General features: G+C 33.1%; 2 protein-coding genes across 2 annotated transcripts; one reads left to right on the plus strand and one right to left on the minus strand.

Moving 5' to 3' along the window:
- Window positions 1-390: 390 nt before the first annotated feature.
- On the minus strand, window positions 391-4689 carry LOC21407704 (protein NUCLEAR FUSION DEFECTIVE 4). Its single transcript, XM_024161570.1, has 4 exons — window positions 4065-4689; window positions 3461-3973; window positions 3086-3411; window positions 391-1168 (listed from the first exon to the last, which is right to left on the minus strand). The coding sequence occupies exons 1-4, from the start codon at window positions 4398-4400 to the stop codon at window positions 700-702; spliced, it is 1644 nt and encodes a 547-aa protein (XP_024017338.1). The 5' UTR covers window positions 4401-4689; the 3' UTR covers window positions 391-699.
- A 12561-nt stretch (window positions 4690-17250) lies between these two features.
- Window positions 17251-20512, plus strand: LOC21407705 (peptidyl-prolyl cis-trans isomerase CYP21-1). The gene is made up of 7 exons (XM_010092020.2): window positions 17251-17621; window positions 18008-18092; window positions 18279-18326; window positions 18701-18724; window positions 18821-19003; window positions 19093-19168; window positions 20051-20512. The coding sequence occupies exons 1-7, from the start codon at window positions 17523-17525 to the stop codon at window positions 20211-20213; spliced, it is 678 nt and encodes a 225-aa protein (XP_010090322.1). The 5' UTR covers window positions 17251-17522; the 3' UTR covers window positions 20214-20512.
- Window positions 20513-21676: the final 1164 nt, after the last annotated feature.

A 21676-nucleotide genomic window follows, 5' to 3' on the forward strand; every position in this document is an offset into this window, starting at 1 on the left:
CCTTTTTTTGTTTTTTCCCTTTTTTGAGGCGTTTGTAGAGGGGGCGTGGGAGGCTTTTCAGTTGGGATGGCTTAAAGAGCAAAAAATATTGAGATAGAATCCACTTCCTCTAATTTCACCACTCCTTCCACCACAAGATTGTGATTTGTGGCTATGAATAAAGCGCAGAAAGTCCTGCATTGTTTTATTATTTACATATTTTAGGAGACAGAACTTGGTTACACTTGGACGAAGTATCACACTCATCACTTGGCTCTAGCTTTAAGGTTCGACAAACTCAGCATCCTATTGGAGATCATGAATCAAGAATTCAATCCCTACTTTGAACACAAAGTCTTTGAGAAAATGACAGCAAACTACTAGAGTTATACTTGAACGCAATTCGGAATATTTTAATAGAATGGCCAAATGTTAACACATTATTCAAGCAAAAACGAGGCCCAAACAATTATAGACACCTAATTTTCTCACAAAACTATCCTTGCATTGGACCGAAGAATTGCACAAAATTGATTCTTACAAGTTTACAACAAACTTACAAGTTATCACACAACTAGTGGTAGACAATCTTACGGGAGAACCATTTCTTCCTTCTTCTAAAAAATGGCAAACTAGCTGATGATGAATTTGGGGATATCACGTGGGCAAAAAAAAGCCCATCAATCCTCTGATTCTGTGGCACATGGGTTTGATCATCACTCATTTAAGAACAGCCGTTTTCTTTGATTTCTTGCTCGCTTGAATCTTGTTGTAGAGGTTTTTCGTTCTAAAGGACAACAAAATGTCCAAACCAAAACCAACAATGCAAGCAATAGCCATCACCAGAAACACAAGCCTGTAACAGTGTGCGCCGACACAAGTGTTGCCGCCGCCTGCCGTGGTGGTGGCCTCCATATCGTAGAGTAGTCCGGCGAGCAACCCGGAGAAGAGGAAGGATCCGAGAGGGAGGTTGAGAATCAAAATGTTGTAAATTAGACCATAATATTTGAGACCAAATAGTTCAGATGCTGTGGGGACCGTGACAGCCAGGCGGATGCCGTAGCAAATTCCCACAACAATTGAACCAATGTAGAGCGAACCAGGCATAGCAATTGTCATGAGTATGTAGCCAACAGCCATGAGAATCTGAGAAGCAGCATTCCAAAGTGGCCTAGGCGTTCCAGCTCTCCTGCAGTATAAAAAACACAACGCTAAATGTTATATATTCGTATATAATCTGCACATTTATATTTACACACATCTATACACGTTACACCCAAATATTGTTGATAACGTGCCAAAACATTCTCCAAGTGTTAAGTCTTGTGTCGGTTGGCATGTCCCAATTAACAACCTGACCTTCAAACCAAGAAATTTAGGTGGAAGTTTAATTGGTTTAAAATTTAGGAGCTTTTGCGGTAGGGTACTCTAAGGTTCTGTTCATTTCACTGATTTGAGTTTAGAATTCGAGTTTTGTTACAGTAAAAAGTTCTCAGAAACAGTCATATCTAACTTTTTTGTTACAGTAAAAAGCTCTCACATAAAGTCACATATAAACTCAAATTAAAAACTCAAATAAACGAACTAAACAGGCTCTAAGATTATGCTTGCTTTTGAAATTATATTTAATTAAAATCACATCAAACAGTCAAACTCCGCAAAACAAATTACAAAACTGATACAAATACAACAGGTTAAAACAGAATCCAACCGGTAGAGTATGAAAGTCATAAGATTAAAATAATTACTTTGTTTCACAGAAGGAATGACTGAATGAGTTTGTGTGTGAGTGTGTGGTGGGCACAAAAAAGAGATGTGGATAAGACATTGGATTCCCAAGAAACAAACAGAGATAAATGGCTATTTTGATTTTTCTTTACGCACTTCTATGATGGGACAAAAAAATGGGTGTGTCCTGTTTGGCTAAGTAAAGATGCATGGAAACTTCAACCGGACCACAGTACTAAATCTACGCTCTTTCCTAAACATGTCGCCACCTAACATTTTATACTGTAGATAGTGAATAATGCGAATTTGGTTTTTTTTTTTTGTTTCTTTGACTAAAAAGAAGGAGCTCTTCTAGAAAGCCACTAAAAAAAATAAATGTTAGACTGTGGTTATTTTACCAATTTAAGTTTTTAATTTTAAATTTTTAGAGTTAAAAGCTCTAAAAAAAATCACATTTAACTTTTTATGCTACAATTAAAAACTTTTAAAAAATGTCGTATCTCAACTCGAATTGAAAACTCAAATCTACAAAGTGAATGAGGCCAAATTTCATATTTTTAACCAAAAAAAAAAAAAGGGATACCATAAGAATATACAAAATAAAATACTCTATAGTGGTGTGCATTCCGGAATAATATCACATCATTTTTTTTTTTTTAAGGAAACCCACCAAATTTATATTAGAACTAAAAAACTATGTGAATTTAAATGAGCTTGGTTAAAAAAATATACATGAAATTATAGGAGCTTGAGAAAGTCTAAAATTCTTCTAAATTCTAACTTCCATTTCAAAAGAAGCATTATTCCAATTTGTAGATATACTTTTACCAAATATCCTAACTACCCCTTTAGAACACCCGGTCACTATATCTGGGGCCAAAAGAAAAAGAAATTTCCAGAAAGAACCAACATTGATTTTTCCCTCAAACAATTATCGGCAATTTTTAAACCCAAACCTAACCCACCATTCTTGTCAATTGTCATATCTTAGAATCAGAATTTAACGTGACAGAAAAAATCTGACCACTCAAGCAAAAGGTTTATTTGACTTATATTCTAGCCCGTGCCCCACAGAAGAAAAAAAAAAATCGACTCCGGAAAAGCAAGTGCACGTCATCAGAATTTTAAAATGTAATTTCACGATTTAAATTTTAAATTTTAAATTTTTATAATAAAAATTTTTAAAAAAATATTATATTTAATTTTTTTTATTATAATAAAAAAATTTTAAAAAAAATCACAATCTCAACTCATTTAACACCAAGTTGAATTGAGAATTATAACCAAAAAAAGAAAGTTATTCCTTTGCCGAGACATAATTAATTAAAAATAAAAATAATAAATTGATTATAGATTAAGGAACAGAGCTAAGCAATACCTGATGAAGTACTCCGAAACCAAACCCGAAACGATCCGCCCAAAAAATCCCCAAATGCTAGTGAGCGAAACGAAAATCGAAACGTCGGCGTATCCGAGAGCCAAACCAATCTGACCCATATTGTTCATGACCGCTAGACCCGTTCCCACGCCGCACAGAAACGACACAAACAAGATCCAGAAATCCAAGCTCCTCAGCACCTCCGGAATCGTGTGTTCCTCTCCGATCACCGGCCTCCGCTTCACTTCCTCGCCGGCGTTCTCCTCCTCCGCCACCGCCGCCGCCTTCGACTCACTCTCCGCCGCGATTTCCGGCTTCAGCAGCGGCTCCCCCCCCCCCCGGCCCCCCCCCCCCGCTTCCCGGTTTCGGCGGCGCCTCGCCCGCCGCCTGTCCCTCGACGTCCGAGCCCGCTCCCTTCCGGCTCGCGAAGAACGAGTAGGCCGGAATAACAAGCGGTGAAGCGAGGAGGACGAGGAGAATCGCGGCGAAGATGTGAGATACGAGCTTGCTAGGGTTTGGAAGGAAGCCGAAGGCGAGGAGGTAAAGCGCGACGACAACGGCGACGCCATTGAAGAGCCAGAAGTAGCCGGACTCCTCCTTATCGTCGGCGGCGGAGGAGTTGGAGGACGGGATCTCGCGGAGGAAGAGCATGGCGGTGAAGCAGACGGCGAGAGGGGTTATAGAGAGCATGAGGAGGAAACGGGCCGGGTCGTCGTTGAATAGGGCCGAACAAAGGTCCGTGAAAATGGCCGTGCTCAGGCCCACGTAGCCTTTCAGTATACCCGAGACCGGGCCTCTGTTCTTCCGGAAATTTCTCATACACGTCACCAGCACCGCTGTGTTCATCCAGGTCGTGCTGTTCCCTCCCATGCACAAAAACACGCACATCTGAAAATTCACAAATTAATTTTTTCTGCACTAAACAGTGAAAACATATTCAATTGAGACTGTTATTACTATTGTTTTGATGGTTACTTACCTGCCAATAAGAAAGAGGTTTGATTCGCTGGCTGACGACGAGCCATTGGGCGCCATAGCCGACGACGCCTTCGAGGGATCCGATGAGGAGAATGAACCAGGTGGGTAGGCGGTCCGAGGCGAGACCGGCGAGTAGGCCGAAGGCTTTTCCGATGTCTTTAGCGACGGAGAGATTGTTGAGCTGCAGCTGTGTGAGGTTCATGAGGGCCTTGAGGGCGTCGGAGTAGTTGGAGAAGGTGTAATTGTTGCCGGAGATTGCCTGGACCCAAACGGCCGTCACGAATCCCAGCCATTTTGTGGCGGTGGAGATGGAGGACTGCTTCGAGCCAAAGCCCATGAAGAAAACAAAAAAATATTACAATTAGGAAGGAAAACAGAGGGAAGCTTCTAATGTGTGTTGAAATTTGGTTGGACTTTTGGATCCGAGTAAGGGGAGAAGAGGCCTCTGTGTGTTTGCTGATGAAACGCTCTAATGCACACCGTATTTAAAGAGCTTTCTTTTCTTTCTTCTAATTCTTTTTTTTTTTTTTAAATCGATATGGGTCCGGTGCTGAATCTAATGTCTACTTGCGACACGTAGCGCCTGAAGAAGTTGCTTAGCCAACTGCATTCTCGTAAGAGCTCCCTTTGCTGCTGTTTCCTCCTGTATTTTACTTCCCATATACAACTTGTTATAAAAAAATTAAATAAAAAAAAAAGAAAAACATATGTTGTTTGTTTTGTGTGCGTGTGTGTGTGTGTGTGTTTTTTTTTTTTTTTTTTTTTTTTTTTTTTATTTTATTTTATGGAGATGGATTGTGGATTTATAATATTAATTGACAAGAAAGGATTATCCCATCAAATCGTTATATGGAAAAGAAAGTTGTGACGGATTTGACGTGCAACTTGTTATATGTATTTATTATCGAGTTTAGTTCATAAATTTCTGTTTTTATCTTACTTAAATCGAAATTTCGATGTGATCTAAAAAACGTATTTTTATTATCAATGGTTGAACAATTAACTTGGAGCAATTTGCTCTTCTTATTGAGTATTTACCAAGCTAAACTTCTTTATCTGCAGGTTTTGGCGTGCGATTCCATTAAAGTCGTAAGTTTAGACCAATTCAGAGCCTGTTACTATTAGTTCAGATTGGGCGGGGCCGGTTTTAACTCTCAGTTTGAGCTAGGTTGATACTATAAATTTAAAACTACTTTTTAGGTCAGAGTGTGTGTGTGTTTTTTTTAAATGAAAATTTCTTGTAAAATTATGAGTCAATCCAATCCGGTCTTAGCTCGTTAAACTATAGGGCCGAGCTTGGTCGCTTTGCCCGGCTCAAATATCTCCTTTAGGTCGTCGGGTCCAAACCGGCTCAGATTTTTATTTCAAACTACAAATTCAAACCACATTTGTCTCAACTAATATCTAATTGTTATTTCAAACTACAAATTCAAACCACACTTTCACATTTTTCATTACAAACCACAAAAGTTTAAATAACCATATTTCAAACCTATTTAACCTTGGTGTACCCATGGGGCAAATGTGCCTCCCGGGCAAAAAAATTTCTTGGCTCCTTTATTGTTTGGTGTTCAAGTCAAGTAAGAAATGATTATTAGAAAATTACTCAATTATCACGGAAAAACAAAAAAATAAGCGATTGTGCTTAAAATCAAATATAAAAAACTAAATTAAACCAAAGTTGAGTTTAAAAAACAAAAATAAACCAAAGTAACTTTGCTCCCCCTTTTGGCAAGATCTTAGAGTGGAATAAATCCTACTGCATTGTACAAACCTCCCAAATTAAGACTTCGTCACGTCTCCTATCCCTATAATCTTTCTATTTTCAGAAATAAAAAAAATGCTGAACCAATTTGTTTTACTTTTATTCAAAATATACATAATAATACATGCCAAAGAAATCGCAGCGGGGAACACTTTCGCGTAATGTTCCAAACAAGGCAAGAGAATTTGTTATGAAATCCCAACCTTCACGTGAACCGACAACGTCGCGTTCTGTTGTCGTTTAACGCTGGATTGAATTTTGGCCAGAAACGTTGTATTTGATAGCATGTTCCAATAATACCAAAACTCGCAGACCAATTTTCCAAGCCATCGGTTTTATAAGGAATTTCCAGTGCCGTTTGATATCCTCCAACGCGTATTCTATTATACTAGACAGTACTAGACGCACACAATTATTAAGTGAACGTTTGGTTCATAAATTCAGAATCATAATTAAGAACTATTCTCAATTTACGTGTATTTTTTATTAGAAAATATATTGTAGTGAGTCACGAATCATGATTTAAATTATGACACGAATCCCCATACCAAACACGTTGTTCACGCTTTGGTCCTTTTTTTTTTTTTTTGTCCTTAAATGGATACGTAGTTTAATAAACTTCAAATTTCGGAAACTGATCTCTTAAATTCAACACAGTATTAGAGAATGTTATCAACTCGATTACAGCTGCTAAAATTATGGAACGTGTTTCATCGTTGTCTGAAATTTCAGTTTATATATATATTTGAAACAAGCTCACACGAAATGCAAAAGAGCTTTTTTTTTATTTAATTTAAATTTTAGTAACTGTAATCTGTTTGAGGCCATTTTGTAATGCTTTATTTAAGTCATGATGGGCAACTTACTAACACTATCAGCGCATGAAGCAACTTATCAATACGCAGAAACAGTTCAAAAGCATGAGCGCAAAATACCTTAAACTATTCATTGAATTTTAACTACTACTTAAAGATATAACAATTGAACAATTTTCAAAACACGATTAACAAATAATAGCAAAAAAAACATTATTCACAAATAAACTTTTAACTAATTGTGCATATAATTTGTTTAGTTAATTTATTATTGACAAGCGTACAAAGTTTATCCTTGCAACTATATATAAGAACCGTAGTCGAGGAAGAGGGAATTACAAGGAAGCCAACCACATACAAGGCATGAGACGTCAAAAAGGTTGATCTTTTTAGACCCTGTTTATTTCATTAATTTAAGTTTTAATTTTAATTTTGTTATAGTTAAAAAGTTTCATTAAAAATCACGTCCATTTTTTTTTATTACGATAAAAAGCTCTCATATAAAATTACATCTTAACTCGAATTGAAAACTCAAATTTGTGAATTGAACAGAGCCTCAAAAAGTTGTTAAAGTTGTTAAAGTTGCATTCACGTTTCCAAGATCGTGAGAATTATTGTTTTCAAAACATTTTCGATAGACCGGTTGTCTATTAATAGAATTAATTTCTGATCATTAAATTAACTTTAAAAATCATATCAAATTAAAAAAATATACAATATAAAAAATTACTGATAATTATTTTTATCAGTCATATAAGGGAAACTCCCTATTACTTTTAGTACATTATACATTTTATTGTAGCTAATTCTGTTCCAAAAAGAATCTAAGGAAGGAAAGAAGCTAATTCACATGAACATTTTTTTGGGTTAGGAAATATAGTTGGCATGTATAAATCGAGTGAGGACCACTGACTCGCCGACCACTGACTCGCCGCCCACGTGAACGTCAGAATGGTGATAACCTTTTTTTTTTTTTTTTCCTAACCAAAAGTCATGATATGCTGATTAAATTATCTATGAATTCGATTAGCCAAAAAAAAAAATCTATGAATTCATTTGTGATTGGCCAAAAAAAAAAAGAATCATTTCTGTCAAATTGTCAATTTTTTATATTTTTGCGTCATGGCTTTTTTGGTCTTAGAAATCACGCCAAGTGCAACTTGCAGGCAATATAGAAAGGGAAGATTACTTACTTTTAATCGTTTTATTAAACGTTGTTGTGAGAAACATTAATAGTACTCAGTGAGCTTAAACATCTTTAGATAACAGATTTTTGGCCATGAAATTATTATCCAAAAATTCACTATTAATAATTAAATCGTGTTTAAAGCCCGTTCATTTTACCGATTCGAGTTTAAAATTTAAATTTTATTATAATAAAAAAAATTTTAAAAACAGTCATATTTAATTTTTTTTATTATAATAAAAAATTCTCATATAAAATCACTTAAAAATTTAAATTAAAAAACTAAACGGATCTTAAATTAATCGTCGCTGCACTCCTTTTCAATGAATAAGGACGCAATGATGTGGATTTTTCCTCAAAAATGGAAATTAAAAAAAAATTACTTAAAAGTCAAGAGGTGGGTCATGGCTGATGAGCATCAACGATTCAGCATATGTTTCTTAAAGCAGCCGTACTTATCGTCAGAGAAGGGACAATTTTGATAAGACGATTGAAGTATAACAATGAAAATGTCCGGTTGAGGTTGATCTGCAGCTTATCATTTAATTAGTTTGCGTCCCACATGGGGAATTCCACTATATATTTTCTTGAATTTGAGGGGCCACTCGATCAAAAAGTCTTGAGCATACACCTTTTGTTTCGATAGTGTCTTGTCGGCAGTTGAGAAATAATCAAAATATTTGCATGCTATATTTTTTTTTTATTTTTTATGGAGCATTTTATAATAGAGTACAAAAAAAAATACTGATCTATTGTGGCATCAAAGAAAATATTCTATTGGTTGAGTTAACAATATAAACATTGACTAATGAAAACTTTGACAAAAAAAAAAAAGAAAAAAAAATGGCATTATATTATCAACGAGATATATTTTTTTTTCTCCGTGCATCTAACTTAACAAAGTTTCTCAATTTATTGATGAGAAAAAGGACATTCATGTGGAAGAACACACGGTCTTGACTATATTGATTATTCATCATTTATGCCCCAAAGAAAATGCATTTGGTTCGTTGAAAAAATGGATCTCATTACATATATAGGCGAAGGTTGAAAATAGGCCTTCAAAATTTCAAATGCATTGTTGAGAAGATTTCCCACTTGATTTATATAGATTCAAATAAAAGAAATATGGTCCTTTCACACCATATATTATATAGCAGATAATTATCCACTGGAATTGAATTGCAATAAAGTTAAAAAGTGGTACGATTTAAGCAATTTTCAATAGGGAGAAAGAGAAAAATAGGCTAAGACTTGAGATAAATTAAAATTAATAGGCCAATAATTTACATAAGTTAATAAATAGGTCAAATTATTGTTTTTGTCCATAACTTGTCTGATTATGAATCATAACTTAACAAGTTATTGTCCATAATTCACAATTTTTATCCATAATTTGTCTAACTATGAACTATAATTTGACAAATTTATCCATAACTTATCTAATTATAAATTATAACTTGATAAATTATGACCAATTAATTTATATAACTAAAAATTAACTTATATACTTTCTTATATTTTTTATATTGATCTATTTTCTGCTGTTTTCAATATTGTATCGCTTTCCCAACTTTATCTTTAGACAGGCTGTGTTATTTTGGCACTATCTACATGTCGTCGGCAACTTGGCTACCTTTTTAGTTTTTTCATTGTGGGCTCAAGAGGGCTCTCAGAATAAAATTCTACCAAACCAATTTGCAAGCAATGCAATTTCCAAGCAAGAAAGCCAATCGACCTTTTCTTTTTCCGTTTTCAATCTGTTTTATATTTTCCACTCGCTTTTCTCTTTACGCTGAAAAGAAGCAAAAGCAATAGTAAAGAATATGCTTATCATCAGTGGGTACTCATCTCTTTTTGATAAAGAAAAACGTGGGTCCCATTATTAAACTATAATCAGTCCTAACGACACATTAACACTAATAACCTCTTGCTAATGCTATTGATCACAAAACAAATAATGATAAATAATCTCTTCCTCTTTTTTGATGAAACAAATATTATAAGTGCGTCGACCTTTTTCTTTGCAAGCATGATATTATTTATATATAGTTTGTATAATAAATTACTCGCCAGCAAAGTTATTGACTACTAACTTTTACAATACAACAAAGAAAGCTTTTTTTTTTTTTTCCTAATTTCTATGGATTAAATTGCATGTGCACAATGTTGTTGTTGACAAAATATATTACTTTAATATTATATATATATATATATATATTGTTAGGGATTTTGTTAGTTAGTAATTTTTTGGAAATAGGTTAAACAATGCTGTGAAGGTCATGATTGATGCATAATTAGATTTTGTGATAATTTTGATCTGCTAATTACTTTAGATTTAGAAAGTTTTTGGACATAGAAAGTAGAGTTGGACAAATTTACGTCAGGGATATTTGTGAAGATATTTGCAGAGATTTAAAGAGATATAATTGTTACATAAAATCATGAAGACTCATGTAAATTTGGGATAAGATCTATTTAAAGAAAGAAAAATAGATTGATTGCTTGATGAAATGTTTTATTTTTGGAAAAGGAGAAAAGGGAGATCACATGAGATTTAGTATAGTTGGTATGTTTTCTGAAAAAGGTATAAAAAGCTTTATATATATATATATATTTATTGGTGTTGTATATATGTGGGTGCATTAACGTGGAGAAAAATAGTGAGCAGCCTATACTTTATGTGAGGGTGTGTATTTTATAAGATAATATGTGTGTGTGCAGACTAAGTCTAGCCCATTAAAAACATACCTTATATTTAGTATCAGAGAGGTTTATTAACTGTTTACTTAGTGAGAATTTGAGAGTTAATTTGTTATAATAAGAATGAATTTTTTAAGAGAATGAGGTTTAGTTTCACGTCCTCCATTATTCGATGGCTCCAAATACTCTTATTGAAAAGCACGAATGAAGAAGTTCAATAAGAACAATAAAATACCAACCTTTGGCAACTCTAAAAATTTTTAGAAGAATAAAGCTGCGGTAAATAACTTAGAATTAAAAATAAAAAACAGCGGTATCTAATACTGTGAATGTGATGGTTATGAACACATTTAATCTGAGTGTGTTAATACTCTAAAAAAAAAAAAAAAAAAAAGTCTCTCGATGCGATCTAAAGTGATGAATAATCAAAAAGCAGTCAAGATGATGTGAAAAACATTAATAGGTGAGATAGTTATTGGGATAGTAGGTCTGAGCTCTGGATTCAACCTGTACGTTCATCCAAAAGTAAAAAAGAAAGATTGACAAATTTATCCATAGGAAGAAATAATTGGTCAATATTAACGAGTTTGGATTGTAAAATAATTCATCTAATTAAACATTACGTACCGTGAAAAAGAAAGGCAGTCAAATATTGATGAAAATCAACATTCTTCTTTGAATTCCATACCAGAACCAGAGAAATCAGATGAAACTGGATAGATATAACTGAAAACAATGAACTCAGCAAAATAATAATAATAATAATAATAATAATAAATAAAATAATGAGAAAAAAAAGGAGACAGTAACAATATTCAAAGTGCTGATCAGTACAGTGGCATTTTCCCATTTTATTTCTTTTCCACCAAACAGTCCGGGCCCTACAGCTGGATGAAAAATGCATTCCCTAATTGTTCATCTCTCCCACCCAGCATGAGCATTTTCGATCGTTGCTTTTTATACCAACAGTCTATTCCTTTACTATTTCTGTATCAGTCTTTGTCTATCAATAATAATCTTAAGAGCCTTTAAAAGCTTTAAGATATTTTATGGAGAGAAGTCTAACATACATGTACACATATGCTATATATATCAAATTAAATGTGCTACGTAATATACGTGTATATATACACAACTCAGCCTTAGTTAAGCTAAACTCCCAGATTATTTTTTGTTGTCAATTAATTTTTCAATTTTCTTGTGTGTTATATACGAGTTTATGTGAGGAAGGCCAGTCAGATCGATTTGATTTGGGCTAGCTTGCAAGTTGATCTTCCAGTTCCCTTGACTTGTATTTTCGGGACTTTTTCTGATATGCCTGTTTTACATATAGAATCAATTTTTAATTGTTAAATAAGATTAAAATTATATTAAATTAAAAAAATACATAAAATATATAATTTTTAATATAAATTTAATAATTAAAAAGTAAAATATTATCAATAATTTTTTTTTTTTAATCTTAAAGGAGAAACTCTTATTTTCTCTCATTTAAGTGTGTGAATTGTGATAAAAATTGATTTGGTCAATTGAATTAAAGGTTTCATTTCATACAATTGGATGAAGATGGGATGTGAATCCGCAGCGAGTTAGACGACCACTGCGAATTTTGTCATCTAGCTAGAAAACAAATACAAAGACGGTCCCTCTTAAAAAGAAATTGGCCCACATCTTAATTGGTACCGCTATGTACGTACGGCCCTGGGCGCCATTAGAAAATCTGCACAGCGACGTGACGCTTAAGTTTGTCCAATTTCTTTTTAGATTAATTTCTAATATTATTTTAAATTTTATTATAATAAAAAATTCTTTAAAATTATCATGTTTAATTTTTTTATTACAGTAAAAATTTTTTACATAAAATTATATCTTAACTCAAATTAAAAATTTAAATCAGCGAGTCCTTAATTTAATTATGGTAAGATAATTTCGCGCAACTAATCTTAAAATTCGGTTGGCTAGCTAGTTGGTGTGCAGTATTGTACTAATATTGACTAAAGTTTTTGTTTTTGTTTTTATCAAGTTAATATGACTAAGTAAAAGACGATAGATGATTAGCCAAAAAAAAAAAAAAAGTAAAAGATGATAGAAAGAGGTGCATTCGTTCTGAAATTGAGGACATAAAAAAAAGTCCTTTATAGTTTCATGCTTCTGAAAATACCATCTTTAATTGCCTCTCAAGAAAGATGCGTGTAGCTATAAGCTGGATTAAAAAAAAAAAAAAGGATTAACAAAACAAAACGAAAATAAAGTTAAAAAGAGAGACAAACGTGTTATACCTTTCTTTTTTAATTTATATTCTCGCCAGTTAATAACAACTACACAAACGAAAATGCTGTAAATCTCAACTTGCTTCTGCATTATGGAATTATTTATTGATCATCTTGAAATGGAAAACCCCTTGTTGCTGTCTTTCATGTTAGAGATACATACATATATACACATATATATATATATATATAACTTATATAAACACACATATTTGTATGTGTGTATGTATGTATGTATGTATGGCATATATGGGTATGGTATGCATGCATAAATACATCGTACATACGAAATTTGAATTACAGGCTGTAATTTCATTATTTTGTGTAGCTTAATTATGCACGTGCTTGTAATAATCTATGACGGAGGCAGGGGCATGGCCGCCCTTAGTTTTTTATTTATTTATTTAGTGATTTTAATTTTAATATAATAGGTATGTATATAAATAAGATTTAATTATCTTAAATTAATAATTCTCTACATTTAATAAATAAAAATTATTACATATATATGTTAGTATAATTTTGATAAAAAAAATGTTAATCCCATATCAATAAATCGTGGCTCCGTCCACTTCATCATTCTTGGCAGTTGGCATAACATGTTAGTTGACCCTTAGTTGCACTAAAGAGTCATTTCAGAAATAAAGCAAGTAGCTGGCAGAATATAATTTCTTATTTATTTATTTATTATGATCCAAAAAAGTTCATCAAAGACTTGAAAATTTCTACCGATTTGAGTTTTTAGTTTTAAGTTTTTACAGTAAAAAATTCTCAGAAAATATCACATCTAATTTTTTCTATTACAGTAAAAAATTCTCATAAAATGTCACATTTTAACTCAAATATGTGAAATAAACAAGGCTTAATAAGCAACTCCATCAGAATATCTAACTACGGCCACAAATTCATTGGTACCCACTGTTTTAAACAGTACACACGTAAAAAACAATTTTAAGTTTGGAAAATTCAACTCCTTATATCGACCTTTCTAATAATTGATGGCGCTTCTTATATTTTTTTAATATATGTATTACTTGTTTGTTTGGCCTAATTAATCGTTGATCACTACAAATTCTTTTTGGTAACCTTTTTAAAATTGAGAAAAATACGTAGTTTATCATGATTTTATAGATGTTTATTATTTATCTCATTATAAATAATTGAGTTTCGTTGTGATATTTTTTTTTATTAATTGAATGATAATTATTTATTTTTAAGTAAAATAACATAAATAATACTTGTTTTTTTTATCATCTTGAGTTATATTTTTTATTTTTCCTTTAAAATTGTTCTTATAGACCTACCAATATAATTTCCAAGACACATTTCGATCACAAAAAAAAAAAAAAAAAAAGGAGAACGAGGAAAGAAGAAAGAAGAAAGAAAACACATAAAATCCTTTATACATATAATTATGCTAAATATGCATGGTGACAGATTTTCCACGTACCTTTCGGACCAGTGAAGCAATGTGGAGAAAAATACAGGAAACTCGTTTTATTCATGAGAGTTTAGCTCGTTTAATTTATTGATTTGAGTTAAAATGTAATTTTGTATGAAAATTTTTTATTGTAATACAAAAATTAAATTTAATTATTTTTAAAATTTTTTTACTGTAACAAAATTCAAATTTTAAACTCCATTAACTTCTCTTTTGTTTTCTTATATACATATATATTAAAAAAAAGAGTTGTTCACCGTATACATACGGGTTTGCGTGATCTTTTTAGATCAAGAGGTGATCATCGATCACGACCCTACAAGTACAACTACTCCTACTACTAATGTCGTTATATATACTAAAATTGATGGAATATGCTCGACCGGAGCTATTAGAGATCTTCCAACACAAACCCCGAGTCACTCATGCCGTTTTCATGCTTGAGACAGTTTTCATGCGGTTAGAAAATACATATATATGTGTATATATATATTTATACATGATACACACACATATCAAAGTCCTTCCACCTTCAAACAATACTTAATTAATCCTTTGAATAATAAGATCTTTAGAATGACAAACTTTCTAGTTTTAAAATGTTGCTTCATGAAAAAGGAAAATATTAGAAAAAAAATTGAAAGTTTGATTTGCTTTAAAAATTGTATCGACATCGTTAAACTCCTACAAGTTGGCCTTAATTATTACCTCTATAACTTGACTTTTCTTGCAATCGCCGTATAAAAGCGAAGAAATAAATTTATTGGTCGATCAAGATCTGAAATCATTAAATATGATAATGGGGAAATGCATGCAAGTTGCAGTGTCGTGTATTCATGCTTGTCAACTGTATATTACATATTCATGAAAATACTACGGCGAGAGACACGCCCTTAGCCCCCAGTTGTCTTCGAATCTGTTTCTCGCTAATATTTAAGTACACATAATAATATATTCAGTCAAAACGAGACTCCAACGAACTACGAAAAATTTCTGTGACAGCTCTTTTTCTTTTTTTTTTTTTTTAAGGAAAATTTGTCACATTAGCGGAGAATCGATCAATATTAACACTTTTAGCCATGTGTTTTTTCTAATGACGCCATAGGCATGAAGTGTGTTTAATAAAGTAGTAATAATAATAATAATAATAATAATAATAATAATAATAATAGTAATAATAATAATAATAATAATAATAATAAAAACCAACATTAGACATGACACAGAATCAATAAACAGAAAATGGGAAAAGAACACGACAACAGATAAGGAGAAGCGACAGTCAACGTGATAAACGACGGTAAAGTAAATAGACGACAAACATGAAACGACAATGGGGAGAGTAAAGAAACCAGAAAGAAAAAAACTACAACAATCGAGGAAGCGACATTAAGGGGAAAAACGACGACCAAACATAAAAGACGAGAAAAATAACACGGCCAAAAGCAGTGAGCGAGAGGAGTGATGTAATGGGCAGTTACCTAAATGGACGACAATGAAATGAAAAATGGCAAGAAATTTGAAACGAAAGAATGAGAAAAACGACACAAAATTTTAAAACGACAAGAAACGGCACGTGAGTCACTTGATGAACTACAACAAAATTAAGAACGAAGAAAGATGAAACGGAGGTGAGTAAAGAAACGACAATGAGGGAAAACGACATGAAACTAATAAGTGATACCAGTGGAGGAAACGACATTAAGAAGAATACCTATAACCAAACAGAGAGGTAAACAACAAGCCCGAAGTAATTATAAACAAAAAAAAAAGAGGATAAAAAATACCGATAAATGCAAAAATACATATATTAGAACATCAGGGAAATATACTTTAAGGACAATATTTTTCTCAGCCACAAAAAAAAAAAAGGATAATAATAACAATTAACAAACGACACTTATCATATGTGAAAGAAAATATGATAGAAAGGAAATATGGAAGTAATGGAAAATAGCAATGATGGAAAGGAAATTGATTTTCTTTTATGTTGTTTGGTATGAGAAGATGGAAAGAAAATGAGCTTACCTTCACTTGTTTGGTATTGGAAGTTAAATTGGGAGGAAAGAAAAAATTTTACTCATAAATTACTTTTATACCCTTAAATTTTTTGTTTGGATGTTGATGGAGAAAAGGGTAGTTTAGTAACTTTGCTCACTTTAATGAGTCCCCATTTTCCATCCCATTTTCTGCCCACTCGTGGAAAGAAAAAAAATGGTGGGACTCACATGTATTATTTTCCACTCCATTTTCTCTTCCTTTCTATTTTCTCTACTACCAAAAAATCTACATTTTCATTTTTCATCCTAAAATCCCTCCACCTTCTTCCTTCCTTCTACTTTTCTTTCCTACCAAACATACTCTAAAAGGAGAACTCTTAGGGGGCGTTTGGTATGGGGTAATCATAGGGGTGGGAATGAGAATCTTTCAGATTCTCATGTTTGGTACAATTATTAGACTTTTTTAAAACCCAAGAAAGTGAAGCCCATGAGTTTCACATTACCATATTTTAGGGTAATCCTAAACCCACCCAATAGGGTGTTATTCAAATTTCTGAGAATCTCAAAATCATGGGAATCTCATAATAATAATAATAATAATAATAATAATAATAATAATAATAATAATAATAGTAATAATAGTAATAATAATAATAATAATTATTATTAATATTATTAATATAATAATTATAATTATAATTATAATAATAATTATTATTATTCATTTAAAAAAGATTTTTTTTTTAATTTACAACATTCCCATGCACAGCTAAACACAGTAATGTGATATTCTTAGGAATTTAAAAAAGATTTCTGTATGGAATCAAACACAATAATGTATTATTTTTAGGAATCATATTACCCTCCATTACTTTCTCGAGAATATGATTCCCAGTGATTCCTGCATACCAAACGCCCTCTTAAATCTGCTATTTTCCCTTGGTGGACGGCTTGAATCAGGATATAGGCCCAGGTCCATTATGTAAAGAAACCAAAGCCCAGGCCCACTATTCTCCGATCTCGCTTCTACTCAGCTAGTCGCCATTGATGAACGCAGAACTCCATAACTGAAGTTCTCGAAGCTTCATAGTTTCGCTCCCAATTTACCGATTCTGAATCCCTGATCTCTTCTCTCTCCCCTGTGGAGAGTTTCTGCTGCGATTCTGGGAGAGGATAACTGGACCTAACCATTTTCATGGAGGATCAAGAAGGAAGACATAGTTTTTGATCTGAACATTATTAAAGAAGCGAGAGTGACAGCGAGAAGGATCCACAAACGATGCGTCGGGAGATCTCGTTTCTGATTCAGCCAAGATGCCTCCTCCTCTTCGTCGTCCTGTCGATTTTCCTCATTTTCGCCTTCTCCAGTCCCAAACGAGTACGCCAATTCTCCTTTCTTTCAATTTAGGTTCATTCCGTGTCTTTTTGCCCTATCTGGTTGTGATTCTTGCGAAATTTGCGCTGAAACCTTCGATTTTATTGTGGTTTCTGTTATGATGACTGATTGGAAATATCTTGAACGGCGAAAGAGGTGAATTTGAGTGATTCAGATGGTTTTCTTGTTGATTTTCTAATGACTTGTTCCTTTCTATAGCTGATCTGAGTTGTTTGAATAATCTTAGCTCACTCTTAATAATGTAACAAAGAGTCTGGTCTCAATGCAACAGTATATATATATATATATATATATATATATATTGCTTGAAACTCAATGCAATAATATTCACAAACATATTGATGTATTATCCCCAATTTGATGCGTAGGAGGAGGTGGAGGAGAAAGTGGAAGAGGTTCCTGAAATAACCCACAGAGTTTACCTGGATGTAGATATTGATGGACAACGGTTGGGTAAGCTTTCCTGTTTATATTGATTCAGCCTTCAAGAACTGCCTTTTATCAACAGCTAATGGTTTCAGAAAAGTGTGTTCTTATGGTCTTTATGGATTTTATGATGCTTTATCATTTTATATTTCTTGCTTCCATCTCCTCTATCTGCTTTTAACATTCAATTGCAAACCTTTTCAATTATTGCAGGTAGACTTGTGATTGGATTATATGGGAAGGTTGTACCTAAAACTGTTGGTATGTTTTGATCTTCTGCGTGAGTTCTTTCTTATCAGGGTCTTAAAAATCCATAGTAAACGGTTTGATAGCGGTGTTGCTGTCATTTTTTATATCCAGCCATGGGATGATTGATTGTCAACAGTGAATGGTGAATTGGTTTAAGTTTTTCAGTTCATTTTGAAGCATTCTAATAATCAATTAATGCTTGTACAATTAGTGGTCTTATGGATTTACCTGCTCACTGATGGACATATATTTTACTTTTCTTATTTACCTTAAGCTTCTGAGCTAGTGCTAAGTGCTTTCACCTTTGCTCTTTACCCTCCAATTTCTGATGCCACGTTGCTTATATGACATACTTGCCTAATATTCCCTTTTTTATTTTTTTGCAGAAAATTTTAGGGCCTTGTGCACAGGTGCTTAAATCCTGTCTGTAAATTCATATGCAAACACGTGTCTATGTTTGTGTGTGAGATTGCTAATTTGCTCACTGTAACTTGCACTAAATGCAGGGGAGAAAGGCAAAGGTGTTCATGGAAAAAAACTTCACTATAAGGGAAAACCACTTCATCGTATAATATCTGGTTTTGTGATTCAAGGTGGAGACATCATTTATGGTGATGGGAGGGGATATGAATCTATTTATGGTGGTACCTTTCCAGATGAGAACTTCAGAATAAAGCATTCACATGCTGGTAGTTAACTAGAATTGTTTGGTTGTTTTCTTTGTCGGATATTTATGGTTTTATGAAGCTCCAAATCTTCTGACTTTTATTGCGTGCAGGTACCATTTCCATGGTAAATTCAGGACCCGATTCCAATGGCTCACAGTTTTTCATCACCACAGTCAAGGCGAGCTGGTAAGTTTCGCTTTAGATTCCATCATGGATTAATATCTATGAAAATTATAGGTGATCCAATTGGACATTCTGATCTATGGATTCATTATTCCTGGCCTAATAACTGTTATTACGTACCAAGCCAAGACTTAAGGATAAGATAACACAATCTTCTCCTGCTCGCCAAACCGGTTGCTATTACATTGTCAATATCTAATAACTCTCTCTCAAAAATCACGTGCACAATGCATAAAATATACAACTGCTTTCTAATGTATTCATAGGAGATTTTTCTGCCTTAGAGTGTGTTTGGTTGGAGGGCTGGAGAGGGGTGGAGGGAGAGAGCAAATCATTTGTTTGGTTGGAGGGAGGAGAGGAAGGAAGGGAGAGATGGAGGGAGAGCTCATCCTCTTGGGCCCACAAAATTGGATCCTTCCATTTATGGGAGGATTCATAGAATCAATCCATCAACTTTTACATCTAAAAGACTATTTTACCCTCAAAACAAACTATTAACAAATAATTTAAATGGACAATATAGTAATTTTATAAATAACTATTATCCATCCTTTCAACTCTCTCCCTCCTACCAAACAACACGAATGATTACTATAATACTCTCCCTCCTTCCTACTCTCCATCCCTCCAACGACCCTTTGTGTATGATTCACATCATCTGTAATGTATGCGAAATTAACTCCTGTAATCTTCAATCTTTACATGGAAAATTATTAGCCTGACCAGCTTGAATTTTTCTGGACTCTCGAACCATATTTGTTTACCTCAGATTTTGTTTTTACTCGTAAAAGTTCTGAGAAGAAGATGGTCTAAGGGGTTCACATTCTTGCTTTGTCTAAGAGGCATGTCTTGGTATCTCTAACGACGCATGTGAAAAATCTCTAGGTTGGATGGAGAGCACGTTGTGTTCGGCAAGGTTATTCAAGGTATGGACACTGTTTTTGCCATTGAAGGTGGAGCTGGAACCTACAGTGGAAAACCGAGGAAGAAGGTAATTATTGCTGACTCGGGGGAGATTCCTAAGAGCAAGTGGGACGAGGAAAGTTAACATAGCTAACAACTTTCAAGATTTTTGGTTGAGTTCTATGTTTTGGCTTCAGTTATGTATTTGATCACGGCCTCTCGTTTCCTCTGTAACATGTCCATAAATCTTAACATTGTCCATCAGCCTTGGGCTCTTTCTGGGAATACGGTAGTCTGTGGGTGCTTTGTTTCGGCAACTATTTTTTATACGTTTATGTCCTTTGTAAAGGTTTCGAAGGGCATTAGTTTGTCTTGTTCTCGGCAATTGCCAGCCATGTATATCTTGCCCCATTTTGGATTGAGTTTGAAAGCAACTTACAGATATTCCATGGTCCATGCTTTTTACAAAGTTGATATTGACTTGAGATTATATTTTCACTAATGCTCAAAAAGTTTCTCATTTCTTAACCTGGTAGAGAGAGAAGATAATGATGTGAACTGCTACTTGCCACTGCCAAGTCAAACTTCAGTAAGTTAATGTTATTATTCACAACCTTGACTAAAAGTGCCGGTCGCATTTACTTGTAGAAATATTAACATAGAAAGAAGCATTTAGGGTCCGTTTAGTTCGCTGATTCGAGTTTTTAATTCGAATTAAGATGTGATTTTATGTGAGAGCTTTTTACTGTAGTAAAAAAGTTAGATGTGATTGTTTGTGAGAGTTTTTTACTGTAGTAAAATTTAAATTTTAAACTCGAATCAACGAAATGAACGGGGCCTTAGATTCTACTAGTTACTTGATTTGCAATCGTCTCGAGTAAGTTTTCTGAATAGAGATCCTACGGTTGATGATGAAGAAAGAAAATAAGGGGGAAACAAATAAAAGGTGAAATAAGCTTGTGTTATTTATGATGAGTCAAAGCATGTTAATATAAATATGCTTCCATATGATTCCACGGAGAAAAATGGATGATGCTGTTTATTCCATGTGGCATGTACCACACATTGACATTGTATTGTGTATTAATTATGAGACTACATGAATTATTATAACTTATAAAGAATCATATCATCCCTTAATTTTCTAAATAAGACTATTAATGAGGGTAGCTTGTTAAAAAGAATTCATTCAATTTTATGTCATCCTTTCATTTTCTAAATCAATCATTGAATAATCTTTTATGTTATTCACCTTCGCCCCCCCAAAATCAAAATAAAAGGAGTAATTTCTCAACTTTATCGAATATACTTTTGAGAGTTTCTGTAGTACAGAAAAAATGAATTACCACTAAAAGCACAAAAGTAAACAAAGTTTGTGTCTTGTGACCTGGATCCACCTTGATCCATTGTTTATATTCTATGACCTCGTTCATTTTACCGATTCGTATTTTTAATTTTAAGTTTTTACAATAAAAAATTTTTAAAAAATATCACATTTAATTTTTTTTATTACAGTAAAATTTTTTTAAAAAATATCATATTTTAACTCAAATTAAAAATTTAAATTCATAAAATTAACGAGATACCACATCTGATTACAACCCATGA

Source organism: Morus notabilis, unplaced genomic scaffold (genome assembly GCF_000414095.1).
Source record: "Morus notabilis unplaced genomic scaffold, ASM41409v2 Scaffold137, whole genome shotgun sequence".
Lineage (NCBI taxonomy): Eukaryota > Viridiplantae > Streptophyta > Magnoliopsida > Rosales > Moraceae > Morus > Morus notabilis.

Excerpts from the sequence above, each read along its gene's own strand:
- LOC21407705 (XM_010092020.2), top strand. The coding sequence starts at position 17,523 with ATGCGTCGGGAGATCTCGTTTCTGATTCAGCCAAGATGCCTCCTCCTC. Across the intron at positions 18,725-18,820 it reads TTTTAGGGCCTTGTGCACAG|GGGAGAAAGGCAAAGGTGTT; the intron begins GTGCTTAAATCC and ends CACTAAATGCAG. Across the intron at positions 19,004-19,092 it reads AATAAAGCATTCACATGCTG|GTACCATTTCCATGGTAAAT; the intron begins GTAGTTAACTAG and ends TATTGCGTGCAG.
- LOC21407704 (XM_024161570.1), bottom strand. The coding sequence starts at position 4,400 with ATGGGCTTTGGCTCGAAGCAGTCCTCCATCTCCACCGCCACAAAATGG. Across the intron at positions 3,974-4,064 it reads AACCTCTTTCTTATTGGCAG|ATGTGCGTGTTTTTGTGCAT; the intron begins GTAAGTAACCAT and ends GTGAATTTTCAG. Across the intron at positions 1,169-3,085 it reads GTTTCGGAGTACTTCATCAG|GAGAGCTGGAACGCCTAGGC; the intron begins GTATTGCTTAGC and ends TTTATACTGCAG.